Source organism: Delphinapterus leucas, chromosome 20 (assembly GCF_059928025.1).
Source record: "Delphinapterus leucas isolate spDelLeu-1000000601 "Yukka" chromosome 20, BTC_Dleu_Yukka2, whole genome shotgun sequence".
NCBI lineage: Eukaryota > Metazoa > Chordata > Mammalia > Artiodactyla > Monodontidae > Delphinapterus > Delphinapterus leucas.
In genome coordinates, this window is record NC_143148.1 from 42,326,267 (window position 1) to 42,351,873 (window position 25,607).

General features: G+C 50.2%; 2 protein-coding genes across 2 annotated transcripts; one reads left to right on the forward strand and one right to left on the reverse strand.

Moving 5' to 3' along the window:
• Window positions 1–1,443: 1,443 nt before the first annotated feature.
• On the forward strand, window positions 1,444–16,543 carry TSNAXIP1 (translin associated factor X interacting protein 1). Its single transcript, XM_089903235.1, is given in 19 exon segments — window positions 1,444–2,305; window positions 2,308–2,457; window positions 10,346–10,458; window positions 10,588–10,714; window positions 11,869–11,962; window positions 12,537–12,691; window positions 12,693–12,734; window positions 13,071–13,206; window positions 13,632–13,688; window positions 13,691–13,800; window positions 13,872–13,935; window positions 13,938–14,027; window positions 14,104–14,231; window positions 14,395–14,520; window positions 14,674–14,820; window positions 14,921–15,030; window positions 15,239–15,365; window positions 15,460–15,566; window positions 15,777–16,543. Coding segments are annotated over 19 exon segments (2,301 nt in total). The 5' UTR covers window positions 1,444–2,128; the 3' UTR covers window positions 16,018–16,543.
• CENPT (centromere protein T) lies at window positions 11,945–22,138 on the reverse strand. Its single transcript, XM_022582829.2, has 13 exons — window positions 21,675–22,138; window positions 20,503–20,593; window positions 20,276–20,363; window positions 20,072–20,168; window positions 19,815–19,951; window positions 19,666–19,702; window positions 19,302–19,450; window positions 18,432–18,593; window positions 17,799–18,119; window positions 17,456–17,546; window positions 16,681–16,857; window positions 16,498–16,602; window positions 11,945–16,416 (listed from the first exon to the last, which is right to left on the reverse strand). The coding sequence occupies exons 1-13, from the start codon at window positions 21,785–21,787 to the stop codon at window positions 16,293–16,295; spliced, it is 1,692 nt and encodes a 563-aa protein (XP_022438537.1). The 5' UTR covers window positions 21,788–22,138; the 3' UTR covers window positions 11,945–16,292.
• Window positions 22,139–25,607: the final 3,469 nt, after the last annotated feature.

Genomic DNA, 25,607 nt, shown 5'->3' on the forward strand with positions numbered 1-25,607 from the left:
ATAGACTCTACCAGGTGTTTTTAAATTTATTTATTTTATTTATTTATTTTTGGCTGCTTTGGGTCTTCGTTGCTGCAAGCGGGCTTTCTCTAGTTGCGACGAGCGGGGGCTACTCTTCGTTGCAGTGCACAGGCTTCTCATTGCGGTGGCTTCTCTTGTTGCAGAGCACGGGCTCTAGGCACGCGGGCTTCGGTAGTTGCAGCATGCGGGCTCAGTAGTTGTGGCTCGTGGGCTTCAGTAGTTGCAGGATGCGGGCTCAGTAGTTGTGGCTTGCGGGCTCTAGAGCGCAGGCTCAGTAGTTGTGGCACACAGGCTTAGTTGCTCCACGGCATGTGGGATCTTCCTGGACCAGGGCTCGAACCTGTGTCCCTGCTTTGGCAGGTGGATTCTTAACCACTGCACCACCAGTGAAGCCCCAGATGGTTTTAAAATTAATATTTGCGAATCTGTTTTTGACTACTGTCTCCCTTGGCATTCAAAACTAACATGTTACCGGCCGCTCTCGCCTTTGAGATGGCCCACACTCTGTCTGTGGAGTGTGTTTCTCTCCAAATAAATCCACCTCTTACATATCACTTTGTCTCTCACTGAGTTCTTTCTGAAAAAACAAACAAAAAAAAACCTAACATGTTACCTACTGAGATTTTCCATCTGGCAACTTCTCAGGATTTGTAGAGTTCCCCATAGTTTTCTTGCTTACATTGCCCCATGTGGTAGTTCCAGTAGGAGCAAGAACAGAGTTTAGAAAATTGACTGGTCTTGACAGGAAGGTATGATTTAACCCAGTGAGCAGGTGGGTTGATCTGCTGCATCCTGTTTCAAACCCATAAACATCTGAGCAAAAGCCTTTCCTTTTCCACACCAGCTGCATATTCGACATGGTTTGCTCACACTTGTTCAGTTTAGAGACAATAGAGAACTGGAGTTTGGGGTGTCACTGCTCCATGAAGTAGGACTGAAGAACCCTGCAGGACAGGGTTTCCCAACTGGGATCACGTCACTGCTCTCAACTTCCCTGGAGTTTGGGTAATCCTTGTCTCAGTTTTATGGACAAGGACACTGAGCTTCAAGAGGTTAAACAGCATACCCAAGGCCACCAGCTAGCAAGGGGAATGAAGACACAAGTCTATCTGGTGGCATAAATCACTCCCACCCGCCGCCACCATGGATTACTGGGATCACTTCTTCCTTTTGTTCCACCTAAGTCTGACTGCCCACAGGCAGCCCTTCCTCTAGACCCCCAAATGCCTTCCTAGCTTGAGCAATGATGGCTCTCCCCAAGAGGCCTAGGAGTTAAAAGTGGTTCCTTATGATCCACTTTTCCCACATCCTGCTGTCACAGTTAATATCTCTGCAGCTCCTTGCAGTTTACAGTTTATTTTTTTTAATGTTTTTTTAAATTAATTAATTTTTAATTTTTTGGCTGCGTTGGGTCTTCGTTGCTGCTTGCTGGCTTTTTCTAGTTGTGGCGAGCGGGGGCTACTCTTCACTGTGGTGCGCGGGCTTCTCATTGCCATGGCTTCTCTTGTTTCAAAGCACAGGCTGTAGGTGTGTGGGCTTCAGTAGTTGTGGCTTGCGGGCTCTAGAGCGCAGGCTCAGTAGTTGTGGCTCACGGGCTTAGTAGCTCTTCAGCATGTGGGATCTTCCTGTACCAGGGCTTGAACCCGTGTCCCCTGCATTGGCAGGTGGATTCTTAACCACTGCGCCACCGAGGAAGTCCCTACAGGTTATTTTTGCATATCTCTTTTACTCTTATTTAAACTTCACAACATTGTGAGATAGAAAATGCAAGAACTGTCTCCACCTCCTTGTGAGGAAACGGGGCTGAAAGAAGTTAAATGACTTGCCCAAGGGGGTCCCTATTGGAAACACAGATGTCAGCCTCTGGGCCCTATCAGCCAGTAAGTAGAGGCTCAAGACTCCCACCCTGGCTCTTGGACCCCAGACCCTGTACTTCTTGTCCTATAGCACCTGCTTTTGGTATCACACCCCCAGAATGTGGCTGTCACATGCACGGAACTGTCATCATAGCCACAGCTAAACACTGAAGGGAAGTATAGGCCTGCAGGGTTCTCTGGGTTCATGGTGAGGGTGTCCTGCCACTGCAGGAGTTGTTGAGACTCTAGTGATGAGAAGGTTTCTGGGAATGTGGGAAAATGGTTTGGGCCCCAAGCCAGGAGCTTGCTGGCAGCACCTCTGGGAATCTGGAGGCAGCACTGGGAAGACCCAGAGCCTGGCTCTGAGGGGAAAGGAAGCCATGTCTTGTGGCTCTGGGAAGAGCGGAAGTGTACTTCCCACTCAAGGCTCTGTCACCCACCACTTCCTTCTCCTTCTCTGTGCAGAGCACACTTGCGACCTTTAGGAGTGATCGTAGATGATTCCTTCCTCACAGAAGCCAAGAATACCCAGAAACGCAAGCTTTCTCAGAAACGGAAGACGCTGCTTCTGAGTGGCCGTGTCCTGTTGGAACCCTAAATTTTGATCCCCAGATCGTTTCTGCCTCCCTCTTTGCAGCCCAAAAGCACCACCCACCCGAACCATGCCCCACCAAGCGGTTTCTCCCCAGTTAGGGGAGTGTGGCTCAGAGGCCAGGCCCAGCAGGCTCTGGGGTGGGGGAACATGCACACTTGCTGCACCTCACCGGAACAGGCTTCCCAGACCTCCCCGAGCAGAGAGGGACTCAGCTCCTACCCACAGATAACCTTCCCCTGCAACGCAGCATTCTGGCGTGGACCTCATTTCTTCATCCAGCCTGCCATGAGCCAGGCATTCTTCTGGGTGCTGGGATGGTCCCACCAGATCTGTCAAGGTCCTTCAGAGCTATGACTATATCTTTTTGTCTTTATGGCCACAGTGCCTGATGTGGTACTTGAGTGGCTGGTATATGTGCACCATAATTGCTGTATATGTGTGAAGACAGTAGTAAAGGATGTTTCTCCATTGTGTTGTTGGCTCTGCACTGGAGGTAGAGACTCTTTACCAGCCTCATGACAGGTTCTCCCTCCATTCATGTTCTTTAAAGTTTTTATATAAAAATGAATGCTGGGGGCCTTTCTCACCTTCTGAGGTGGCCCACACTCTGTCTGTGGAGTGTGTTTCTCTCTAAATAAATCCACTTCTTACCTATTACTTTGTCTCTCACTGAATTCTTTCTGCAATGAGACGTCAAGAACCTGAGCTTCATTAAGTCCTGAAACCAGGTGTGTGATCTCAGTTGGAAGACTGTGGGTGTTGGCCGGGTCTGAGCCCCAGCCATGAGGGTTCGAGTCCCAATTAGGGTTTTGGCCGGGTTTGAGTCCCAGTCTGGGTTTTGGCCAGGTTTGAGCCCCAGCCATGTGGGTTCGAGTCCCAATCAGGGTTTTGACCGGGTTTGAGTCCCGGCCACGTGGGTTCAAGTCTGTATTTGACGTGCACAGTTTCAGCTGGTGACCACGAAGGGACAGTGATAAGCTTATAGCTAGACCAACTCCTGTTCATCATCAACACCGTTGGTGACGTCTTCTGTGCCATCTCTTTGCGACTTCCAGGGAACTAACACCTGGTTGGGAGACTACCTTGGAAGGGATAGCATCTAAAACTATATTTTTGTACTCTGATGCTGTTAAAAAAAAGTGCTTCATCATCAAGGAGATTCATAGAAAGGCTACGGAAACAATTACAATAGTTCCACATTAAGATGCTGGCTATGTGAGGATTCCAGCCCATACCGACTTAAAACAAGGAGCTGCCCTGCCCCTGGGGCCCCTAGATCAGGCATCAGGAGATTTTTACTCCCTGACAGACAGGATTGATGCCCCTACTCAGCCTGGAAGCAGTTACAGAAGACAGACTATCGCCCTCTGCTTCCGATAAAAATATGGGAGTAAAATCTCTGAGAGGGGAATGAAACAGGAGGGAAGGGGGCAGGGCACAGCCTTTGAAAGAATGACATAGCCCGAGGACATGACATAAATTGATTAGAACCCAATGGGTCCAAGATGGCGGACAAGTCGAATTCCACTAGACCTTTAGCCTCAGTATATGCTCACATCAGCAAGCTAAATGACATCCACAGGTGCCGTGACAGTTCCAAGACTGACCATAAGGATCAAAAAGTGGGTGGTGGCCCAATTCCCGGAAATCCTAGGCCCTTCCTAAAATAGCTGGAATACTCCTCCCACTTATTAGCCTATGAAATTACCCACCCCTATGAAAACTAACAACCCCATACCCTGGTGCCTTTCTCACGTTCTGAGATGGCCCACACTCTGTCTGTGTAGTGTGTTTCTCTCTAAATAAATCCACTTCTTACCTAAAATAAATAAATAAATAAATAAAAATAAAAATAAAAATGAATGCTGGGGAATTCCCTGGCAGTACAGTGGTTAGGACTGCACACTTCCACTACAGGGGGCACAGGTTCCATCCCCGGTCTGGGAGCTAAGGTCCTACATTCCTGCATGCCACGTGGCGTGGCAAAAAAAAAAAAAAAAAAAAAAGGAAGAATATTCTTCCCTGAAATTAAAAAAAAAATACTGTGTTATTAAGATTTGGGGGCTTTTGTTGATACGATCATAAGATTGTTATTACTATTTAAAAAGCAAACAGCCATTGTCCAAATCTTACAGGTGAAAAAACACATCTGAGCAAATTTATAACTCCAGCTCACAGTGGAGAACTGTGGGCTGTGGTGGTTTTCTTTGTGCGAGTATGTCTTGTCTGGAGGATCTGGGGACACATGAGCTGTACACTTTGTGAGGCTGGGTACTTCAAACATGGGGACCCTGACATCAGGGAGGGAAAGGGGTATGTGGACTCTAAGCGGAGACCAAGCGCAGCCACAGTCCCGAAAGATCCGATTACTTGCGGCGCCTTCTCCCCGTCCCCCTCAGCTGCCACCTACTCAGTGGACCTGGGGCCAGGCTCTTTCACTCCCTTTCTTCTGCGCGGCGGCAGTAACACCGTTCTCAACCACCAGAGGACGCTGTTGCCTCCTGCCGCCCCCGACCCCCGGGGCCGCCCTTCCCATTTTCACCTGCAGGGGGAAGCAGAGAGCACGGAGCTCCCGGGAAAGCCGCCTCCCAACCACCCGCTTGTGGAGGCCTTACCAGCTGTTAACAACCAGGACAAGAAAGCAGCACATGCCCAGCAATCAAAGTAGGGTGACTTTTTTCTCTTTACAGAAACGGCAGACAGAGCACGAAGATGGGCCTTTTTTATTTTTTAAGTCTCCCCAAATAAGCTAAATTAAGCTTTATTTCTATGACTAAACTGGTTTTGTCTGCTCAGGAAATTTTCAAGGCTAGTCTCCCTTTGTTTTTGTTCTTGTTTTTTGTTTGTTTGTTTGTTTGTTTTTAACTGAAGTCTGGTTAATTTACAATGTTGTCTTAGTTTTAAGTGTACAGAAAAGTAATTCAGCTTTACATATATAATATATATATTCTTTTTCAGGTTCTTTTCCATTATAGGTTATTACAAGATATTGAATATAGTTCCCTGTGCTATACAGTAGGTCCCTGTCGTTTAGCAGTTTTATATATAGTAGTGTGTATATGTTAATCCGAAACTCCTAATTTATCTCCCCCACACCCACCCCTCTATCCCATTTGGTAACCATAAGTTTGTTTTCTGTGCCTGTGAGCCTATTTATGTTTTGTAAATAAGTTCATTTGTATCATTTTTAAATTTTATTTTATTTTATTTTTATAAATTTATTTATTTATTTTTGGCTGCGTTGGGTCTTCGTTGCTGTGCGGGCTTTCTCTAGTTGCGGAGAGCGGGGGCTACTTGTCCTTGTGGTGCGTGGGCTTCTCATCGCGGTGGCTTCTGTTGTTGCAGAGCACGGGCTCTAGGGCGCATGGGCTTCAGTAGTTGTGGCATGCAGGCTCAGCAGTTGTGGCGCACGGGCTTAGTTGCTCCGCGGCATGTGGGATCTTCCCGGACCAAGGCTCGAACCCGTGTCCCCTGCTTTGGCAGGCAGATTCTTAACCACTGCGCCACCAGGGAAGCCCTGTATCATTTTTTTGGATTCCACATATAAGTGATATTATATATTTGTGTTTCTCTGACTTACTTCATTAATATGATAGTCTCTAGGTCCATCCGTGTTGCTGCAAACGGCATTATTGCATTCTCTTTTATGACTGAGAGTAGTATTCCATTGTATATATGTACCACATCTTCTTTAGCCATTCATCTGTTGATCAACACTCAGGTTGCTTCCATGTCTTAGCTATTGTAAATAGTGCTGCTATGAACATTGGGGTGCATGTATCTTTTCGAATTACAATTTTCTCTGGAAATATGCCCAGGAGCAGGATCATATGGTAAATCTATTTTTAGTTTTTTCAAAAAACCTCCATACTGTTCTCCATAGTGGCTGCACCAATTTACATTCCTACCAGCAGTGTAGGAGGGTTCCTTTTTCTCCACACCCTCTCCAGCATTTATTATTTGTAGACTTTTTAATCATGGCCATTCTGACTGGTGTGAAGTGATACCTCATTGTACTTTTGATTTGCATTTCTCTAATAATTAACGATATTGAGCATCTTTTCATGTGCTTGTTGGCCTGACCTCTTGAAAATGTGAAAAACTTATCATTAACTGACCAGGGTTAGGTGCTTTTTTGACAACTTCCCAGGTGTCTTCCAGGGTTACTTTGCCCTTTTATAAAAATCACATCAATTTTAATAGTCTTTCAAAAAAACTTTTTCTGTCTTGATTTTTAAGTTTGGCTTCTCATGTTTCCAGTTTATCTATTTCTACTTTTATTTCCTATGTTTAAAATTTTTATTGATATTTTTTTCCTTTTCAGGCAACCACAGGCTTGAGGCTTTCTTTCCTAATAGTGAAAGGATTTTATTTTATTTTTTTACATCTTTACTGTAGTGTAATTGCTTTACAATGTTGTGTTAGTTTCTGCTGTATAACAAAGTGAATCAGCTATATGTATACAAATATCCCCATATCCCCTCCCTCTTGCACGTCCCTCCCACCCTCCCTATCCCACCCCTCTAGGTGGTCACAAAGCACTGAGCTGATTTCCCTGTGCCATGCAGCTGCTTCCCACTAGCTAGCTATTTTATATTTGGTAGTGTACATACGTTAATACTACTCTCTCACTTCGTCCCAGCTTACCCTTCCCCCCTCCCCGTGTCCTCAAGTCCATTCTCTATGTCGGCGTCTTTATTCCTGTCCTGCCCCTAGGTTCATCAGAACGATTGATTGATTGATCGATTGGCTGCGTTGGGTCTTCATTGCTGCACGCAGGCTTTCTCTAGTTGTGGCGAGTGGGGGCTACTCCTCGTCGTGGTGCGCAGGCTTCTCATTGCGGTGGCTTCTCTTGTTGCGGAGCACAGGCTCTAGGTGTGCGGGCTTCAGTAGTTGTGTCTCACGGGCTCTAGAGCGCAGACTCAGTAGTTGTGGTACACGGGCTTAGTTGCTCCGCGGCATTGGGATCTTCCTGGACCAGGGCTCGAACCCGTGTCCCCTGCATTGGCAGGCGGATTCTTAACCACTGCGCCACCAGGGAAGCCCCAACCATTTATTTTTAGATAGTGAAAGGATTTTAAGCAATTAAAAACTTGTGAGTGCTTTTCTGATCATATCCCAAACATTTTGAACATGTAATTTTAACATTTCTATAACATGTTGTATTTTTACTTTAAGTAATAAATGGGTCGGGAAAAATATTAATTTATTTTTAAATTTCTGTAAATGGTTAAGTGTTTTAGAGGTATGTTTATATTATCAGTTCTTATTTCATTGTATTATATCAGGAAATCCAAGGTATACAGTTTCTCATTTAAAAATGTGTTAACACCTTATCTGTGGCCTACGATTAGTTTTTTGTATACATTAAAAGATTGTCCTTCTTTATTTCTGTTTAATTTATGTATAAATCTACTCACCTGTCATTATCAACTGTATTACTCTTAGTATTTATCTTTTACTTTTCTCTGCTTGATGTAGCTTATTTTGATAGGAGGGCTTTAAACTCTTTACAATTCTGTTTCATCATCTCTCTTTCCCCCCCTATGTTTTTATCTATTCAACAAATATTTGTTGATTCCCACTGTGTGCCAGGCACTGTGGATACAGTGGTAAACAAGACAGACAAAGTCTGTGTTTCTGAGAGAAGATGGGGGTGTGATGATGGGGAGGTGTGGGCGCTGGGATTGGGAAGAGTATCAGGGAGAACCCCTGAGATGCTAAGGTTGAATAGTCAAGCTGGAGCATTCTGGACCCAGGGAAAGCATGTGTGAACATATACACCCAATAAGTAGCGTTTTCGTTTTTATTATGCCTTGCATCCAGCTAAATTATTGTGCTCCCTTAAATATTTATTCCACAATATTTGCTGAGTGTTACTTAAGACTATGAAGAGTGTTAACACAACATTGTAAATCAACTATACTTCAATTAGGAAAAAAAAAAGACTATGAAGAGTGTGAAGTATGATGCCATCAGTTCTGGAAGTACAGAGATAGGGTCAACCTAGACCCTTGCAAGAGGGTGGAGTCCTCCCTGGGACCTAGCAACAAGGCTTACTATGTACTTTCCAAAATATTTAGGGAAAGGATGAATGATGCAAGATTGAGAAAAAATAGGTAGAACTAATAGAATGCAAAGAAGAGCCCAAGGAAACAGTGGCATTTTCCACATTAAGAGGGTCAGAAGCCAGTTACCATTAGCCTGGAAGGACTCCTAGAACCTGGATGTGTGGGACATGGGTGGTAGGCCTAGTCTCTCTCCATCTCAGAAGAACCTGGAAGCTGGGCTCAGGGCCTTCCACAGAGGAGGCTTTAATACTGAATTCAATAATTCAATGTTCTTTTAAACTTCAAAGTAACTTATGTGCATTGTAGAAAAATTTGAAAAATACACGATTACAGACACATAAGCACCCATGGGCCTATCATTGGAGAATAATTACTGATAACCTTTTGGATTATTTCCTCCATCTTTTCTGGTTTATCATCTTACCTGGTTGTGCTTATTCTCTAATTTCAGGCTTTACTTAACGCTTAGAGATATAGTACATGTTAAGCCTCTTTGTAAACACTTCATGCCTGTATAAGAATCTTCTGTTTTTAGACACTTAGCAGTTTTCTGACTTTTTCATAGTCACAAGTAAGGCTTTGAGGACTGCCCTTAGGCATGAAGCTGCTGCTTCATCTCTGTCCCCTATGCACTGGCCAGCCCAGACCTCAGCCTCAGCCAGCCTGCCCTCCTTGGGCATTGGCCGCTGTTCATAGCCCTTCAAAACTCCTGCTGTTTCCCTGAGGTATTGGTGCTACCCAGGCAGTCTTTGTGCACCACCCCCCCACCTCCCCTGACACATCACTCTCTTCCAGAGTGACCTCAGCTCCTCCCATGAAGTCACTCAAGGTTTACTGAAATCACTGACATCATCACTTCCTCCTCTAAGAGGACCAGCCTCCCCTGGCACCCTCCAGTCAGGGCCCCAACACTCCTGTGACCTGCATCAGCTTCAGTTACTACCTGCTTATCAGTTCATTTGTCATCCCACTTCCATCATACCCCCAGCTTCCTTCATGTCCCAGAACCCAGCAGGGGCTGGCATGTGCTATGGACCCAGAAATGTTTGATGAACAAATGAATGACTGAATGGATGAACCCTAGAAGTAGGCTTCGCTGGGTAAGAGAGTCATTTTTTTCTCTCATGTTTTGAGTATTTCATCAAAAGTTGAAAAAACAAGCTCATAAATACTACTACCCCGTACCCCTGCTCAAGGTTCAAAATGAGATCCCACTGCTTCAGGGCCCTACCACCTCTCCCCTCCCCCTCCCCCAGGGGGTAGAGCCTAGTCTCCTCCCAGGGTCCGCAGGTCACCCTGCTGCATCTCTGCAGTCCTGCCTGAGAGTCCAGGCTTGAGGCTGGGCCTGCCCTCCCCTGTCTCTCTTTAGCTGGACTGTGCTGTGGGGGCAAGAGATGGTCCCAGTAAGTACTCATATCTGTTTTCATAGCATAGGTATTCAATACTCACTGACAAACCTACAGAACTCACCTTTACTGAGCTCCTAGAAGGTGCCTGAGTCTGTGTAAACCACTCTCTATTCTTTCTCGTTGCATTCTCACATCAATACAATGCAATGGGGAGCACAACCATTCCCATTTTACAGATGCAGAGACTGAGGCTCAGACTGTGGTCACATAACCAATAAGGGGGCCCTAGGGTTTAATCTAATCCCTCTCTAACTCTAAGGACCACAGTCTTAATTACGAATCATATTAAGAGATGTTGGGGGGCGGAACCCAGGAGTGGAGGAGGAGCCTGGAGAGGAACATCAGGAAGGGGAGCAATATTGTCATGGTAACCCCACCTGTCCCTTCTTATAGTCCTGTCCGTTCTCCATCGGTGGCCACCTGTCCCCAAGGCCTACATACATCAGTGACCAGACCATTCTGCATAATCGAAAGCCCTGTTCAGATGACTACCGGAAGCGAGTAGGGTAAACCAGGGTTAGCCTGATGGTGGACGGACTGGGCCCAGAAACAGTGCAGGGGTGTTGCTGCCCCAGACCCAGGGCACAAGGGCCTGGTGGGGTGTCCATCACATCTCAGTCCACCACTCCCTGCAGTAGCTGGCAGCAGCAGCCCCTGGGCACTACCAAGCCAAGGTACCTAGAGCAACTAGAGAACTACCTACACAAGGAGCTCCTCCTGCTGGACCTGGGCACAGATTCTGCCCAGGAGCTAAGGCTGCAGGTCAGAGCCACAGAATAACTGGGGGGAGGGCAGGGGCAGGGCTGGGAAGAAACCTTACTCACCAGGACTAGGCACTTCAGACATTCAGGCGAGACCAGCCTTTCCCAGCTCTCTTGAGTTCCCCTTCCTGGTAAGAGAAGCTTGTTCTCTAACAAAGCCAGTGAGCAGGCAAGTCTACCAGCATGGAACCAAAACTCTCCTGAGGGTTGGGTTTCTTTACCTGAGTCAGGTGGCCTGAATGCTGACTCCAGTCCCTTCTGTGATGCCCAGCACCTATCTTGGGTCACTGGGTATCAGTGAATGGAGCCTAAATCCTGGCAGTTGGACAAGCAGGGGTCATACAATGTCTACCAGCCCAGTAACCAGCCCCAAGCTTGAGGAACTTAGCCAGATACAGAGAGAAATCTAGATGTAACCTAGATTCTGATGCATATTAGGGAAGGAATCACCCAATCCCTGCTCAGATGGAAATGATGACTGGGAACCCCTCACTTCTGACTTAGTCACTGACAGAAGCATTTGCTGAGCACTGTCTGTGTGCCAGGCTCTGAGTGGGGCCTTAGATATGGTCTCACAAGCTAAAGGAACCTCGCCAACAAAGAAGCAGAAGCTCAGAGAAGGCATCCGGCTATGTAGTAGTGGAGCTAGGATTCAAACTCAGGGCTGGTTCGGGAGCCTGTGCTCATTCCAGTACACAATGTTGCCTCCAAAAGCTTCCTGTGTGTCCGAGTGGGACAAGAAACCATACCTCCACTTGGAAGCTAGAGCCTTAGACCTTCTCCTGCCTCCACAGGGCTGTAAGATGGGGAGGGGTGCTGGTAAGAGGCCAGCTGAAGCACAGTGCATGGAGGAGGCTGGCTGCCTGGAGAGCCAGAGGGGGCTCAGGTAGAGAGGGGGAGGTCCTGACCCAGGTCGTCTGCCAGGTCTCCGAGACAGCACCAGGAGAGGTCACCAGAGAGCAGCTGAGAGGGATGGAGCTGCCCCTCAGCTCCCTGACTGTGAGAGACCCCAGTGGTGCCTGTGGCATTTATTTGAATGTGAGTTGCCTGGCAGCTTCATGCTAGAACACTTCTAATCCAAGCAAAGAAAAACTTAGGTCCCACTGAGGGTGGCAGCTATAGGCCAGGAGGTGACAGTTTCCCTTTTCTTGCCAGCCTTACAGAGAGATCTTTGAATTTTTCATAGAGGACTTCAAAACATGCAAGCCATTGCTATCCTCCATCAAGAATGCATATGAGGTGATTCTGGGTAAGACTGCAGCCTCCCTGCCTGGCCCCAGACTGGAAGAGGCAGAGAGGATCCTAGTCTGACCTTCTGGGTTCTGCAGCAGGGCTGGGGCAGCTACAAACTGGGCTTTGAGGTCACCAAGCCCCCCTTAGCCTTTTTGCTTACACTGTCATGTGATAGGGCACCCCAGGGCAACTGACTACCTCCCATTCTTGGGAAGCATGGTGGGGCAGTATCTGTGGGAAATAGAGCATCTTTTCTATTGACAGTGAAGCCCAGAAGGGAGGGTGTACCCCTGGGAAGTGAGGGGGCTTCCCTCACCAGGCTCAGGAGGTGCTGGGCATGGTGCAGCTGCAGGACTAAAGGCCGTATGGGTAAAGGGCATAGGTGAGACCCTGGTCCTCATCGGGACTCTGCCCCTGGTTTAAAAGCAAGTGCAAGAAGGACTTAAGCAGGAGCTATGCTTTGAACAGGCATGTATAGACTCCTCGAGTTTGCAAGGGACATAGCCACTCACTGTGACCTCAGGATCAGTGTCTCCTGGTTGTTTGTCCTCCATGGCCCCAAAGGGACTCTCCCACCTGTCCCTGCTTAGCCGACCAGAGGGAGAAGATTCGGGCTCTGGAGCCCCTGAAGGCGAAGCTTGTCACTGTGAATGAGGACTGCAACGAGAGGATCCTGGCCATGAGGGCTAAGGAGAGAGATGAAATCTCCATGCTGAAGAAAGAGAAGATGAATTTGCTAAAACTTCATTGATAAGAAAAATGAGGAGAAGATCTCATTGCAGAGTGAGGTGAAAGGGAGTAATGTGGTGACCAACTCCCTGAATTCCTCCCACTCCCACCCCAGGGGTGACCTTCAGGGCTTCAGCCCTGGGGTGACCCCCTAGCTCTGTCCACCCTTCTGCCTGGAATGATATACAGAGCCACCACCTCCCCCCATACCCCTCTCTCCACATGCTGCCCTCCTCCTCAGCTCAGCACTGGCTTGGTATGGCCCCAAATGCCAGCAGAGTCCCGCTCCTTGGCTGCCAGATTTTCTCCACAGGAGGAAGCTTCAGCACTTTGCTGGATTCTCAGGAATGACCAGTCTCCTCCTCCTTCTACCTTTCTTGTTCTCTTCCCAACAGGTGACCAAACTGAGGAAGAACTTGGCTGAGGAGTATCTGTGCTACCTCAGCGAGCAAGATGCCCGTGAGATCCTTATTGCAGACCTGAATGAGCTACGGTACCAGCGGGAAGACATGTCACTAGCCCAGTCCCCAGGTAAGCCCAAGGTGGGTTTCTCTCCCCTGAAGAGGTGCTGGAGAGGAATCTGGCTCTCACCACTCCTATTCATTCAACTCTCCTATTATCTGCTCATTCACGATGGGAGATGTTCCTGCTGCCACCTGGGTCTGTGGATCTTCTGAGCTGGCCTGAGAATCATAGACTTGTTGTTTACGAAGGAAACAATCACTGGCAGCTGAAGCAGCCTAGACTCCCTAAGGGCAGGACAGGCCTGGTACTCCACATCCTGGGCTTCTCTATTTAAGCTCAAAGCCCTATGCTGGTAGCACTGTGGAAAGACTCAGGGGTTCCCAAGCTGGGAGAGCAGGAAGACCTGGGACATGCCCCAAGGGACACTCAACCCTGCCCTGGGCTACAGGCACCAGAGGCAGGGTGACGTGAGCTGGCGGGCCCCCTGGCAGGTGTCTGGGAGGAGGACCCTGTGAAGTTAACAGTGGCTCTGAAGATGGCCCGGCAAGACTGACCCGCACGCAGATTGAACTCAACACCGTGAAGGCCAACTTTGGAGACGTGGTGCCCAGAAGGGACTTTGAAATGCAGGAGAAGACCCTCAAGGATCTGCAGGAGCAGGTGCTGGTGGGCAGGCAGGGTAGCGAAGGGCCATGCAGGTGAGTAGCAAGGACCAATCACCCTGCCCACAGCTGGACAGCCTGAGAGACGACTATGAAGAGTTCTGCAAGGAGCACAAGATGCTGCTGCAGTTGCACACGAGCTGAAGGAGCAGGACCAGTTATACTCCGAGCTGCAGGAGATCCAGCACATGGCCATACCGCGGCCAGACTGGTCCAAGTGTGAAGGTAATGCTGGCCATGGGAGCCCTAGGGACTGCTCAAGTGCGTGGTCTGGACTCCAGCTCCCTCTCCCCACCTGCAGATGTGGTGGCTGGAGGACGAGATCGCTGGCAAATGCTGGCCGAGGGCAAGAACAGCGACCAGCTGGTGGATGTGCTCCTGGAGATTGGTGAGGGGCTGCTCCAGGAGAAAGACTTCTTCCCTGGTCTGGTAGGGGAGTCCCTGGGCTCAGGAGGCTTGGGGCCAGAGTCAGAATGGCCAGGCCTTGCTGCTGAGAAGACTTGAGGTTCTGGAGGAACTATCTGGGGCTCTGCCCTGCTTGCTGGTGGGGCTACAGAGGGGCCCAGAGATAAGCTGACATGGTTCCATACAGGGTTATGGGGAATCCATCCCCCGTTTCCTTCGGTTTGATGGTGTCATGCAGAACAAGAAGCCAACCAAGAAGGATGTGGTAAACCTCCTCAAGGATGCCTGGAAGGAACGTATCACTGAGGAGCAGGTCAGATCTCTCTAGCCATTTTGGCCTGGTGTGGCTGCCTGAGTCCTCTGGTGCATGGGGGGGTGGGGGTGTCCCTCAAGGTGCTAGGGAACAGGGAGGAGGGCCAACAGACGTGGGGCAGGCTGACCAAGCAGTCTTCCCCCTACCCTGCAGAAGTTCCCAGATTTCTTCTTCAATTTCCTGGAGCGTCGCTTTGGGCCTGGTGATGCCATGGCCTGGGCTTACACCATTTTTTAATATACCAAGCTCTTCCACTCCAATGAGGTCATGAGTCAGTTCTATGCAGTCTTGATGGGAAAGGTAAGCTTGGGCCTGGCCCTCCACCCTTTGTCTCCGGCATAGGCCAGTTCTATCCCCACCCCTCTAGGAAACAGCAAGATGGTCAACGCTTCCCCCCTAGAGGAAAGAGAGTGTGTACATCAAGCAGAATGAGACAACAGCATAGCTGCTGAAGGAGATGACCAGTGCTGACAGCCAGAACGAGGGGCTACTAACCATGGAGCAGTTAAGGTGCGAGACCAGTTGGCCACCCCGAACTTCAGCCCAGCATGACCTCTGGCCAAGCTCCTAGCTATGCAGGGGGAAGGGGAGCCTGGTGGGAAAAGGCCAGACTCAGTGCATTCTGCCCTTTTGAGCACCAGTGGGGCTGGCAGAGGGGTGCGGGGAGATGGGTAGGCAGGCATCAGCCAGGCCTGTCAGCCCTCGTATCTCCCTACAGCACTGCCCTCAAGAGTACTTTCCCCTTCAAGAAGGACAAGAGAATTCAGGAGCTGATGGAGGCAGGGGGCTGGCATCCCAGCAGCAGCAATGCAGACTTGCTCAACTACTGCGTATTATTTATGGAGGTGGGCTGGGGCCCAGGAGCTTGCCCAGTCCTGCCCTAGCCTCTGCTGGACCCTAGCCCGTGTACTCTCACCCTGCCTTGTGGCCCCTTCCCAGGACAAGGAGGGCCAGAGCGTGCCCTTTGTACAAAAGCTGTGGGAACAGTACATGGATGAAAAGGATGAATACTTACAGGAGTTAAAGCAGGAGCTGGACCTGGAACTGTGAGTGACCCTGGGGACCTCAGGCTCACTTAGTCATAGGCAAGTCCTACAGGTTGGGCCACAGAGTAGCACCTCAAGCCCCAGGTCTCCCTATGCACCGAGCTTGCTGCTGGGCACTACATACTGCTCAAGCCTGGGAGAGGGCATCTTGGGGTCTGAGGTACAGAGAGGACAGTCAAGGTCTATCTCTCTCTTTCTTTGTGGGGGCAGCCATGATGAGGTGACCCTACCCAAGGTACGTGAGGCCTTGATGAACATTGATCCCAGCCTGGACAAGCAGACCCTAAACAGCTATTTGAGCCAGGCCTTCCAGCTCCCCATGACAGAACTCCCAGAAGAGGGCGAGGAAAAGGAAGAAGGCATTGTGATAAGGCTCCAGGCTGCACTGGAACAGCTTCAGATGAGTGATGTTAGGCATATGGGGCCCTGAGAGCAGGAACCTGCAAGCTGAGGCCACTGTGGGCAGCCTGAGTGCTCCCGTGCTGCTAACCTCTGACTGTTGTTATAAAATTGTTTGTCTGAACCCATGCTATTCTCTAGGTTATGCTGGGGAGTCAAGGGAAGGGTGGTTGGTCCCTGCTTGGCTGGTCCCAGAACATGCACCAAAGCACAGCATATTCTGTTTGTGACATTTTATTGATGCTGGGGGGCAGGGAGGAAACCTAGAAGTGTATGTGGGGCCAAGGGGCCCCAGGTAGGGACAGGGCAGGTGTTGAGGCCTGGCCACTACTGGGCAGGGAAGACAGTGTTGCCACTGAATGCACAAGGGATGAGCTGCTGTCGGTACTCCAGGGGCAGGTGCCGCTCCACGAGCACATGCAGGGAGACTTGGTCACTGACCAGGCCCTGCCTGCAGCAGAGGAAGATAGAGAATGAGAGAATCAACGCCAGCACTCCCACACCCAGCACCTCCCTGCTTCCATCCACTTACCTTCGCATCAGCAGCTCCAGGTCCTCTGGCCTCACAGTCTTGCGGCCAGCATGAGCAGCAAATACCTCCAGGTCGTCACAAAGATGCTGGAAATACTTGTCCAGGCTGCCAAGAAAGTAGGGGTAAAACAGACTGTTCATGATCTGAGGGGCTCCTCTCCCACCCCAAGTGTCAAGGACTCACCACTTCTCCACCATCTCCACAGCCTTCTTCTCCATAGGCATCTTAGCATAGAAGCTAAAGAGTTTCGCATAGTGGTTCAGTCCAGTCTTGTAGGGATCTTGACGGGGTCTGGAGCCAGGGATTCGGGGCTTGGGAGGAAGCCTGGCCGACAGAGGCTCCGGAGGCTCTGAAGGTAACCTGGGGGCAAGGAGTGAACAGAGTTAGCTGAACTGCTGCTACCTAAAGAGGCCGCTAATCAAACATAAGTCTTGCTGGCTCCTGCCAAGACTGGGGCCCTTGTGCTCCTTGACCAGGCTGGACCAACAGCTCCAACCATTTCTGGGGGGCAGTGGGGACAGGGGGCTATGTAGAAGCCTGGTCTTTCCCTGGGGCCCCAACCCTCCACAATCTGGACACAATGTCCCAGTCTAGCCTCATCATACAAACCAGTACTTGCTCAGGCCCATGATCCTCAGGCTTTGGCATGGACATTCCCCCTACTCAGCCCACTGCTGCCTGTCCCATTCTGCTAATCCTCCTCCAGGAAGCCTTCTCTGACTGCATACTAACCTAGGCACTTCCCCCCTGCCCAGGCTCCTCTAAGCCCCTGCAAGCAGGCACCAGTCAGATGTGCTGAGTGGGCCCCATCCAGCCCACCTTAGGGTGCTCTCCTGGGTAATCATCTACATACCTAAAGGAAGAGTGATAAGAGTGATAACTCTGTGGTACCCAATGCCAACCTTAGTACCTGCCCCCTTCCAAGAGGCCCATGTGGAACAGGGTCGTGGGATCTTACACTGCAGTGCTAGGCGGTGGAGCTGGCTCAAGAAACTGAAGTCGCCTGGCCCGAAGGAACTCTGGGGTGCTGGAGGCCAACTCTGGACTTGCTGCAGAGGAAGGGCAGGGTTACAGAGGGCACAGGCCAGACCATTTCACTCAACCCTGAAGCCCCACAGCCTCCTTATCCTGTTCCTCGAGGGCTCCATCTAGCTCCAGCCAAGCAAGGGGCCTTTCAGAGTTTCCCTGGCCCAAGACCACCTGTGCCCAGAAACACAAGCCAGGTAAGCCCCTCCTCCAAGGCCAGGGACACAGCTGTCCCTTACCCACCCACCCCCTGATCCCTGCACTGGGCCCCTTACCTGTTCTACCAGAGGTGTCTCCATCCCCTGAAGATCCTTCTGGCTCCTTGGCCTCGACAGCCCCCCAGGATCCCTCTGCTTCGGTAACTGCTATGTGTCCTTCAAGCTCTTCTGCTCTGGCGGATCCTTGTGCTTCTGCTGCCTTCTCCACTTCCCTCAAGCTTTCTTCCATTCTTTCCTCTGCCTCCTCACCTACTCCATTCTGTAAGGGCTCTACTCCATCTTCTCCAAAGATATTACTGCTGATGTTCGGAAAGCCCATAGCAAGGGCATCAACCTCCTCCACGTTTCCTGCCAGAAGCTGGGCTGCTTTCCCAGCACCTGAATCAAGGGGAGAGAATATAGGCTAGAAAAGCAGTAGGCCAGGGCTGTAGCTCTGAGAAAGGTAAAGATGGAGTAGTAAAACCCAGCCTAGCCCATCAAGGAGGGAAGAGGGCCAGAGGCAGCCCCAGGGTACTAGTTTGGAATCTCCTGGCCCAACACTGACTCTGCTCTTGGATGGAGGGATCAACAGCCCTCCAAAGGGACTCGGGGGTGACGGGGTACACATATGGGCCTGAGGAGGAAAAAACACCAATGCCAATTCTTGCTTAAGCTAGGCTTGGCTCCAGGTTGCGTGCCCCACATACTCACCGTTGTTCTGCAGCCCAAGCCCACTGCTCCATGTCCTGCGACTGGCAGCCCTCTCCACATCTTTAGCCCCAGAGTGAGAGCAGCAAGGCAGGGAGTGGTGCACACTGGGGGAACGGCCAACCAAGGGCTGGGAGAAGGGCTGGGTGTCCTCCAACACTGTGTCTGTTGGCAGAGTAGCAACAGGGGTTCTGAGGCTCTCATCTGGAGATCAAGGTCCAGTTGGCACTCAGTGTTTTGCACGCCCACCTGCTGTTCTGCTAGCCAGTCACCAGGGCCTGGGTAGTGGACCCACAAGCCTGCCCAAGTGGCCCTCAGAGAGAGAAGACTGAGCCTATTCTAAGCCTAATCTCCCTTCCACAGCTCTCCTTGCTTACCTTTCTGCTCCTTAGCCTGGCATTCCCAGGCTCCATAGGTTGCCCCACCCAATCTGCTCACCCATGCCTCCATTCTCCACTTCTCATTCAGGTCCCTCTGCCTGCAACCCTTCTCTTATCCTGGTGAACTTGACTTGTCTTTTGGAATCAGGCTCCCAGGTCAGCTCTGACTGAACAGCTGATCCTGAAACCTAGCCCCTTTTAACCTCCCAATAAGCTCCAGCCACCATATCACACCCCTTTCCTACCCTCAGTCCTGTAGCTCTTCAAGGATATGGGGTCCTGGAAGATACTGAGGGACTAAGACTGGGCCCCCGGAAGACAAGAGGCAATTTGCAGAAAGAAAGCAGAAAGTCCTCATAAACCTACTGGCCAGGCTTGCTCACTGTTCTTGACTCAAAGGAGAGAGGAGCAGCCCTGGACTCAGCAGCACCTCCCATCAATCATGGGGGGAAAGCTTTCCCCACAGGCCAGAAGACAGAAATCTCAACCCTACCTGGAGGAGCCAAGGCCAGGGAAGTATCTCGCAGATCCTGCAAAAATGTACCCACATCTACAGCTCGGCGGGTAGGAGGTCTGCGGGCCAAACCAGGCCTTTTCACTGATTGTGTTTGCAGAGGTGTGGCGAAGGTCAAGTTGAGGGAGCTGATGGGAGGGACAAGGCACAAAGGAAAGTCAGGTACCTGAGGTCCAACCACCCTCCCCCACCCCAGGAGTCCCCCAGCTGCCCCGGTGCTCTCATCTCTTAGAACCCAGCCACCATGCTGTGAGCATGGAGCAGTTATGGCCAGACTGCATTCTATTCAGCACCCCCTTCCCCAAGCCTCTCCTCCACCAACTCCCGGAACAGGCAACAGCACCTGGTGAGGGAAGAGGCATCAACATTCCCATGAGGCTCTGCAAGAGAATGTAAAAAGAAACCATAATAAGTTACCCAGGCCTCTCTCAGGCCTCCTCAGTCTCTCCAGAGGACAGAGAGGGTGGCCACAGGTGTTGTCCAGGACCTCACCTTGGGAGGGAGGCAGTCCCAAGTCCACTCCTTGCTGAAACACTGACAACCTCAGTCTCTGCTTCCTTCTGCCAAGAGCCAGCAGACCTGGAGCCAGGGTTGTGGGGGGCTCAAGTTCAGGAAGCTGCAGCTCCAGGCTACAAGGATGGAGCTTTTCTCAGACAAGCCAGGGCACCCAACTCCGGCTCTTAGAGCCCCAAGAGGCTCCCTGACTAGTAATGCCCAGCAGCCTAGCCCAAGGAGGGAATTTACTGCACCTGCCCCGACTGCTTTCCCGTCTGGAAGCCTGGACCACCTGCGGTGCCAGCACTGGCTTCACCACTGACTCTGGCATTAGGATGGAAGATTCTGGGGCTGTAGAAATAGGAAGGAGAGAGTGGAGTTGGCAGGGAGGGCTGCCCTAAATGAGAGATTTCACAGGGCTGGTGCCTGATTCTCACTGCAGGCCAGTGCTCACTCACCAGTTAGTAAGATGTTCTTCAGCAGAGTCCGGGGTGTCTGTTCCTCCAAGTGTCCACTGGCTTGAACACGGGCCAATCTGTCAACAGACTTTGGGTAAAAGCATCAAGCAATCAGTTTGTTCCTTTGCCTTGACAGTCCCTCAAGGTGGGCTCCAGAGCAGAGCTATAACTCAAGAGCCCCCGAAGGCAACCAGAGCCCTGTAGTGATCAGCGGGTAGAGCACTTACCCTGGCTCTATTAGAACAACGCCTGGCAGTCGTCTTTGTTTGGCTCCTCAGCCTCCTAGAGGAAGGTGTTTGAAGCAGGGCTCTCTGGACACTGTGTAAAGAGCAGCAATTGTGAGAATTATGTAGGGAGGGTGAACTAGTGACGGGTCTTCGTCAGGGATCTTGGCTGAAGTCCTTTACCCTCAGACACAGGGACCAGAAACCACTTGCCCTCCCACAGCCCTATTCCCAGTTCTATGTCAACAGGGTTGTGGATGAAAGGGAGCCGAGGGGTATGGGAAGAGAGAAGGAATATGATGACCCAGCCAGAGAGAAGGGCTGAGGAAGGCTTCACTGAGGTGACTACGGCAGAAGTAGGGGTTAACCACACAGATAAGAGGAACAACTGGAAATGTATCCATTCTAGACACTAAAACAATCCAGGGATATTTCAATATTTTTAAACCTTTTAAGTACTAGTCAGGGTCTGACAGCAACCTCCACATGGGTCACTCCAGCCCTACTCTCTCCAATCCAATCCCCTCTCAGATTCCAGAACCACATAAATGTTCCTCTGGCACAACTCCCACTTCATCACTCACAGGTCTAAAAACTATAATGAATGGCTTCCCATTGTCTATAAAGGAACTGCACTGCCCCAGGAAGTCAGCAGATGCCATCTTCCACCCTCTCTGCACCATAAGCTCACCACAGCCCTCACCCACTGACACTCCCACTACGTCAGGCCAAATTCGCTGCTCTCTAGCAAAGCATCTTTCCAGTTCCTGCCTCCTGACTGCTACCCAGGCTACGCTCTGCAACTCCTTTCCCATCTTTCAGCTGGGAACCGCTTGGGAGACTGTTCAGGGCAGATGCCTGGACATACTCTGGAGAAAACTGGCCTAGAGAACATAGCAGAGGTCCAGATTCTGAGCACCTATCCTTCGCTTCCAGAAGCGGACCCCCAAGGGCGCCTGTATAATTGAGCTCTGAGGTCCCGAGCGGCCTGGAGTCTCAGGGGTGGGCGCACAAACAGCTGACCCGATCCCAGCGAGGAGAAAGGAGCCTGTTCTCAGAGCCCTGGACTCTGCTCCTCTCCGAGACTCAGTTTCCGTCTCCAAACAGGGTCAGCTCTGGACCCCATCGCCCACTCCCTCAGGTTGCTCTTGTGTTGGGGCAGCGCCCTCACATACTCAGTCCGAGCACTCCGGGGTCGCCGCGGGGTGCGAGGATCCGCTGTATCCAGCACGCGCCGTAGCAGCGTGCGCGTCGTAGGCTCGCTGTCCCGGCTATAGCTGTCTGCCATCGCCTCAGCAGCCAGCCCTCCCAGCCGCTTCAGTAGTTCGCCTTCAGTAGCCGCTTCAGACCGCCGCCTTCCCGCCGCCACATTTAAGCCAACTCTCGCGATGCTGCTGAATTTAGGTCAACTCTCGCGAGGCTGCCGCACAGCCCCACGGGAATTGCAGTTCTAGTCCTGCCGCCGGCTTCGCCCGGTGTGTACAGTGGTGGTAGCAAACGGGTTTTGCGGGCATCCTTACCTTGAGCCTGGGCAAGTACGTGCAGCCAGTCGAAGCCTCGGTTTCCTCACCTAAGGTAAGGTGAGGGTGATAACCACCTAATAAGGGTGTGTGTGTGTGTAATGAGTCAATTAGATAATGTTTAACTCAGGATCTGACAAGTAATAAGCCAGGTCATGAATAAATAGCAGGGACTATTTGTGAGAATGTCTCTCATTCTCATCTCCCTCTCCGAAGATGAGGAGAGACACATTTGGGCCAGGAAAAAAATAACTGTATTCTATATGTGACCTGATCAGATTTGCATTTGCAAAGACCAATGTGTCTATAGGACCTGTATCTATCACAAGAGATCAGTTTGCGGGCTTAGAAGCTAGTGGGCTGTTTGTGATCCAGCAGAGATGTTAAAATCTCCAAACATCAGCAATTCTGAGATGAATTTCGGCTCTCAAAAGTTCTGTTAATGCTGGAGACTCCATTACCATATTTTCACCAATTGACAGCCCCCTGCCCCCTTTCTTACATTTTAATGGGAACTGAAATAGAACTTGAGCTCTGAGTTTCCTGTGGAGTTCTCCTTCATGCTCCTAAATTGTGTGTAAAGTTTCAGATACTGGCAGTGGCATGGGCATATTTGTGCTTATGTTAAAAAATAGAGCAAAAAAAAATTAGATTCTTGCTTCTCAAAATTAGAGAACTGCAGAGGAAAATCATATCAATATTCCTCGTCATTTAGATCTGACCTTTGTGTTATCTGGCTTAAATTGCTAGCCCTTTGCAGGCACAGTTCCACGATCACTATCAACCACCTAAGTGCAATATTTATTTATTATTTGTAAAGCTTTGGACTGGATAATATGGAAAAAACATTAAAAACTTTTCAAAACAATTTGAGAATGAGCTTACTTTTCACAGCATTATTTGTGTTTGCATAGATTGTCTTTACTGTGTTTACACGATTGATTAAACTTTATATTTACTATTTGTCAAAAAAACAAAACAAAACACAGGGACTGCCCTACTGGTGTAGTGGTTAAGAATCCACCTGCCAATTCAGAGGACATTCGAGCCCTGGTCCGGGAAGATCCCACATGCTGCGGAGAAACTAAACCCGTGCACCACAACTACTGAGCCTGTGCTCTAGAGCCCGCAAGCCACATCTACGGAACCTCAGTTCCACAGCTACTGAAGCCGGTGAGCCTAGAGCCCGCGAGCAACAACTACTGAAGTCTGCGCGCCTAGGGCCCGTGCTCCACAACAAAGAGAAGCCACTGCAGTGAGAAGCCTGTGCACTGCAACGAAGAATAGCTCCCTCTTGCCTCAACTAGAGAAAGCCCGCGTGCAGCAACGAAGACCCAATGCAGACAAAATAATAATAATATTTTATAAATATTGTTTTTGTTTTTGTTTTGCGATACGTGGGCCTCTCACTGTTGTGGCCTCTCCCGTTGCGGAGCACAGGCTCTGGACGCGCAGGCTCAGCAGCCATGGCTCACGGGGCCAGCCGCTCTGCAGCGTGAGGGATCCTCCCGGACCAGGGCACGAACCTGTGTCCCCTGCATCGGCAGGCGGACTCTCAACCACTGTGCCACCAGGGAAGCCCCATAAATATTGTTTTAAATAATAAAACACTGGGGGAATTCCCTGGTGGTTCAGTGGTTAGGACTCTGCACTCTCACTGCTGAGGGCCTGGATTCAATCCCTGATCCAAGAACTAAAATCCCACAAGCCGCGTGGTGTGGCCAAAAAACACAAAAAAGCAAAACCAAAACCGAACAATCAAAAAAACTGGGGGCTTCCCTGGTGGCGCAGTGGTTGAGAGTCTGCCTGCCCATGCAGGGGACACGGGTTCGAGCCCTGGTCTGGGAAGATCCCACATGCCGTGGAGCAACTAGGCCTGTGAGCCACAACTACTGAGCCTATGCGTCTGGAGCCTGTGCTCTGCAACAGAGAGGCCACGATAGTGAGAGGCCCGCGCACCACGATGAAGAGTGGCCCCCGCTTGCTGCAACTAGAGAAAGCCCTCACATAGAAACGAAGACCCAACACAGCCAAAAATAAATTAATTAATTAATTTAAAAAAAAATCCACACAAATAACCAAGGATTACATTGGTTGTAAACAGAAATGCAATGGTAATGTTTGGGTGTTGGGACCAGAAAAATAGTTCTTTTTTTCCCCATTGTCGTTTATGTTTCTAGAACATTTTAAGTATGGGTCTGTTTTACAATAAAGAATAACAAACTTGGACTTCCCTGGTGGCGCAGTGGTTAGGAATCCGCCTGCCAATGCAGGGGAAACGGGTTCGAGCCCTGGTCTGGGAAGATCCCACATGCCGCGGAGCAACTAAGCCTGTGCACCACAACTACTGAGCCTGTGCTCTAGAGCCCGCACGCCACAACTATTGAAGCCCGCGCACCTAGAGCCCGCGCTCTGCAACAAGTGAAGCCACCGCAATGAGAAGCCCAAGGACTGCAACAAAGAGTAGCCCCTGCTTGCCGCATCTAGAGAAAAGCCCGTGTGCGGCAACAACGACCCAATGAAGCCAAAAATAAAAAGGAATAACTAAAAAAGTGACAGTTAACTCGGAGTGCTTTTGCAAACTTTTAAAAGGCCCGATCTATTTTGTTTTTATATCAAATAATTAGAAATAATATATAAACTAGGCTTCGAATTCATACCCGTGGTCTGTAATCAGAAGAGAAAAAAGTGAGGAAGGAGAGTCAGGAGAAAGGGTGAAGAACGGCAAGAAGTGGGAGAAACGGGGAACTCGGCAATGGAGGGCTAGCTTACAGGTAATTCTCCATGACGAGTGCCTGGCCTCCTCTCTGGTTTTCCACAGCTTCTCTTGCCCTTTAGAACACTTTCCCCAAGGAAGTCGAGGGAGTGGGGAGGTGACTTGTTACAATACAAATCTTGTCCAACCTCTCCTTTAACACCCCTCCAACAGTTCCCAGTCACCGGCAGAATAAAATCACAAATCTTTTAACTTGGCCCAGTTTGTTATCTTTCGGAGCTTCTGCTATTCTGGCTACCCTTGAGGATCCTTAAGGGCAGAGCCTAGCTCCTTCCTGCCTCAGGTTCTTACAAGCTGGTTCCCGGGCAAAAACCAGCGACTCCTCCCTAACCAAGCTTTTCGTGGATTTTTTCTTCCTGGGCCTCCGCCTCCCACTTTTCCCTCTCCCTTGTTGATTTTTTTTTTTTTTTTGGAGCGTTTATTTCTGTGATTAGACATCCATTAGTGTGCATTCATTCACATCTATTATCCAAAAGTCTGACCCTCATCCCTCTATAGTCAGACCGGGTCGGTATGGTTCCTGCAAGGTTCCCAACTCCCTGCACTATGCTCGGTGCACAGTAGGCGCCTAGTGATGACTATGTTTAGGTCAATAAGACAGTCAAGGCAAGCGGCATCTGAGTCGGGGGAGAGTCTCCAATGCAGACAAAAGGGTTCCCTGAGGTCCTCTGGGGCGCTGAGGCTTAGGTCCTTCCTCCCCTCCCCCGCAGGAATGCCGTGGACTCAGCAGCTCAAGGTTGGGGTACCGCTTCCGGCGAACAACACAACCTCGTCCGAATCCTGGTCCGCTTGCAATCCGACCTTTCCCTTAG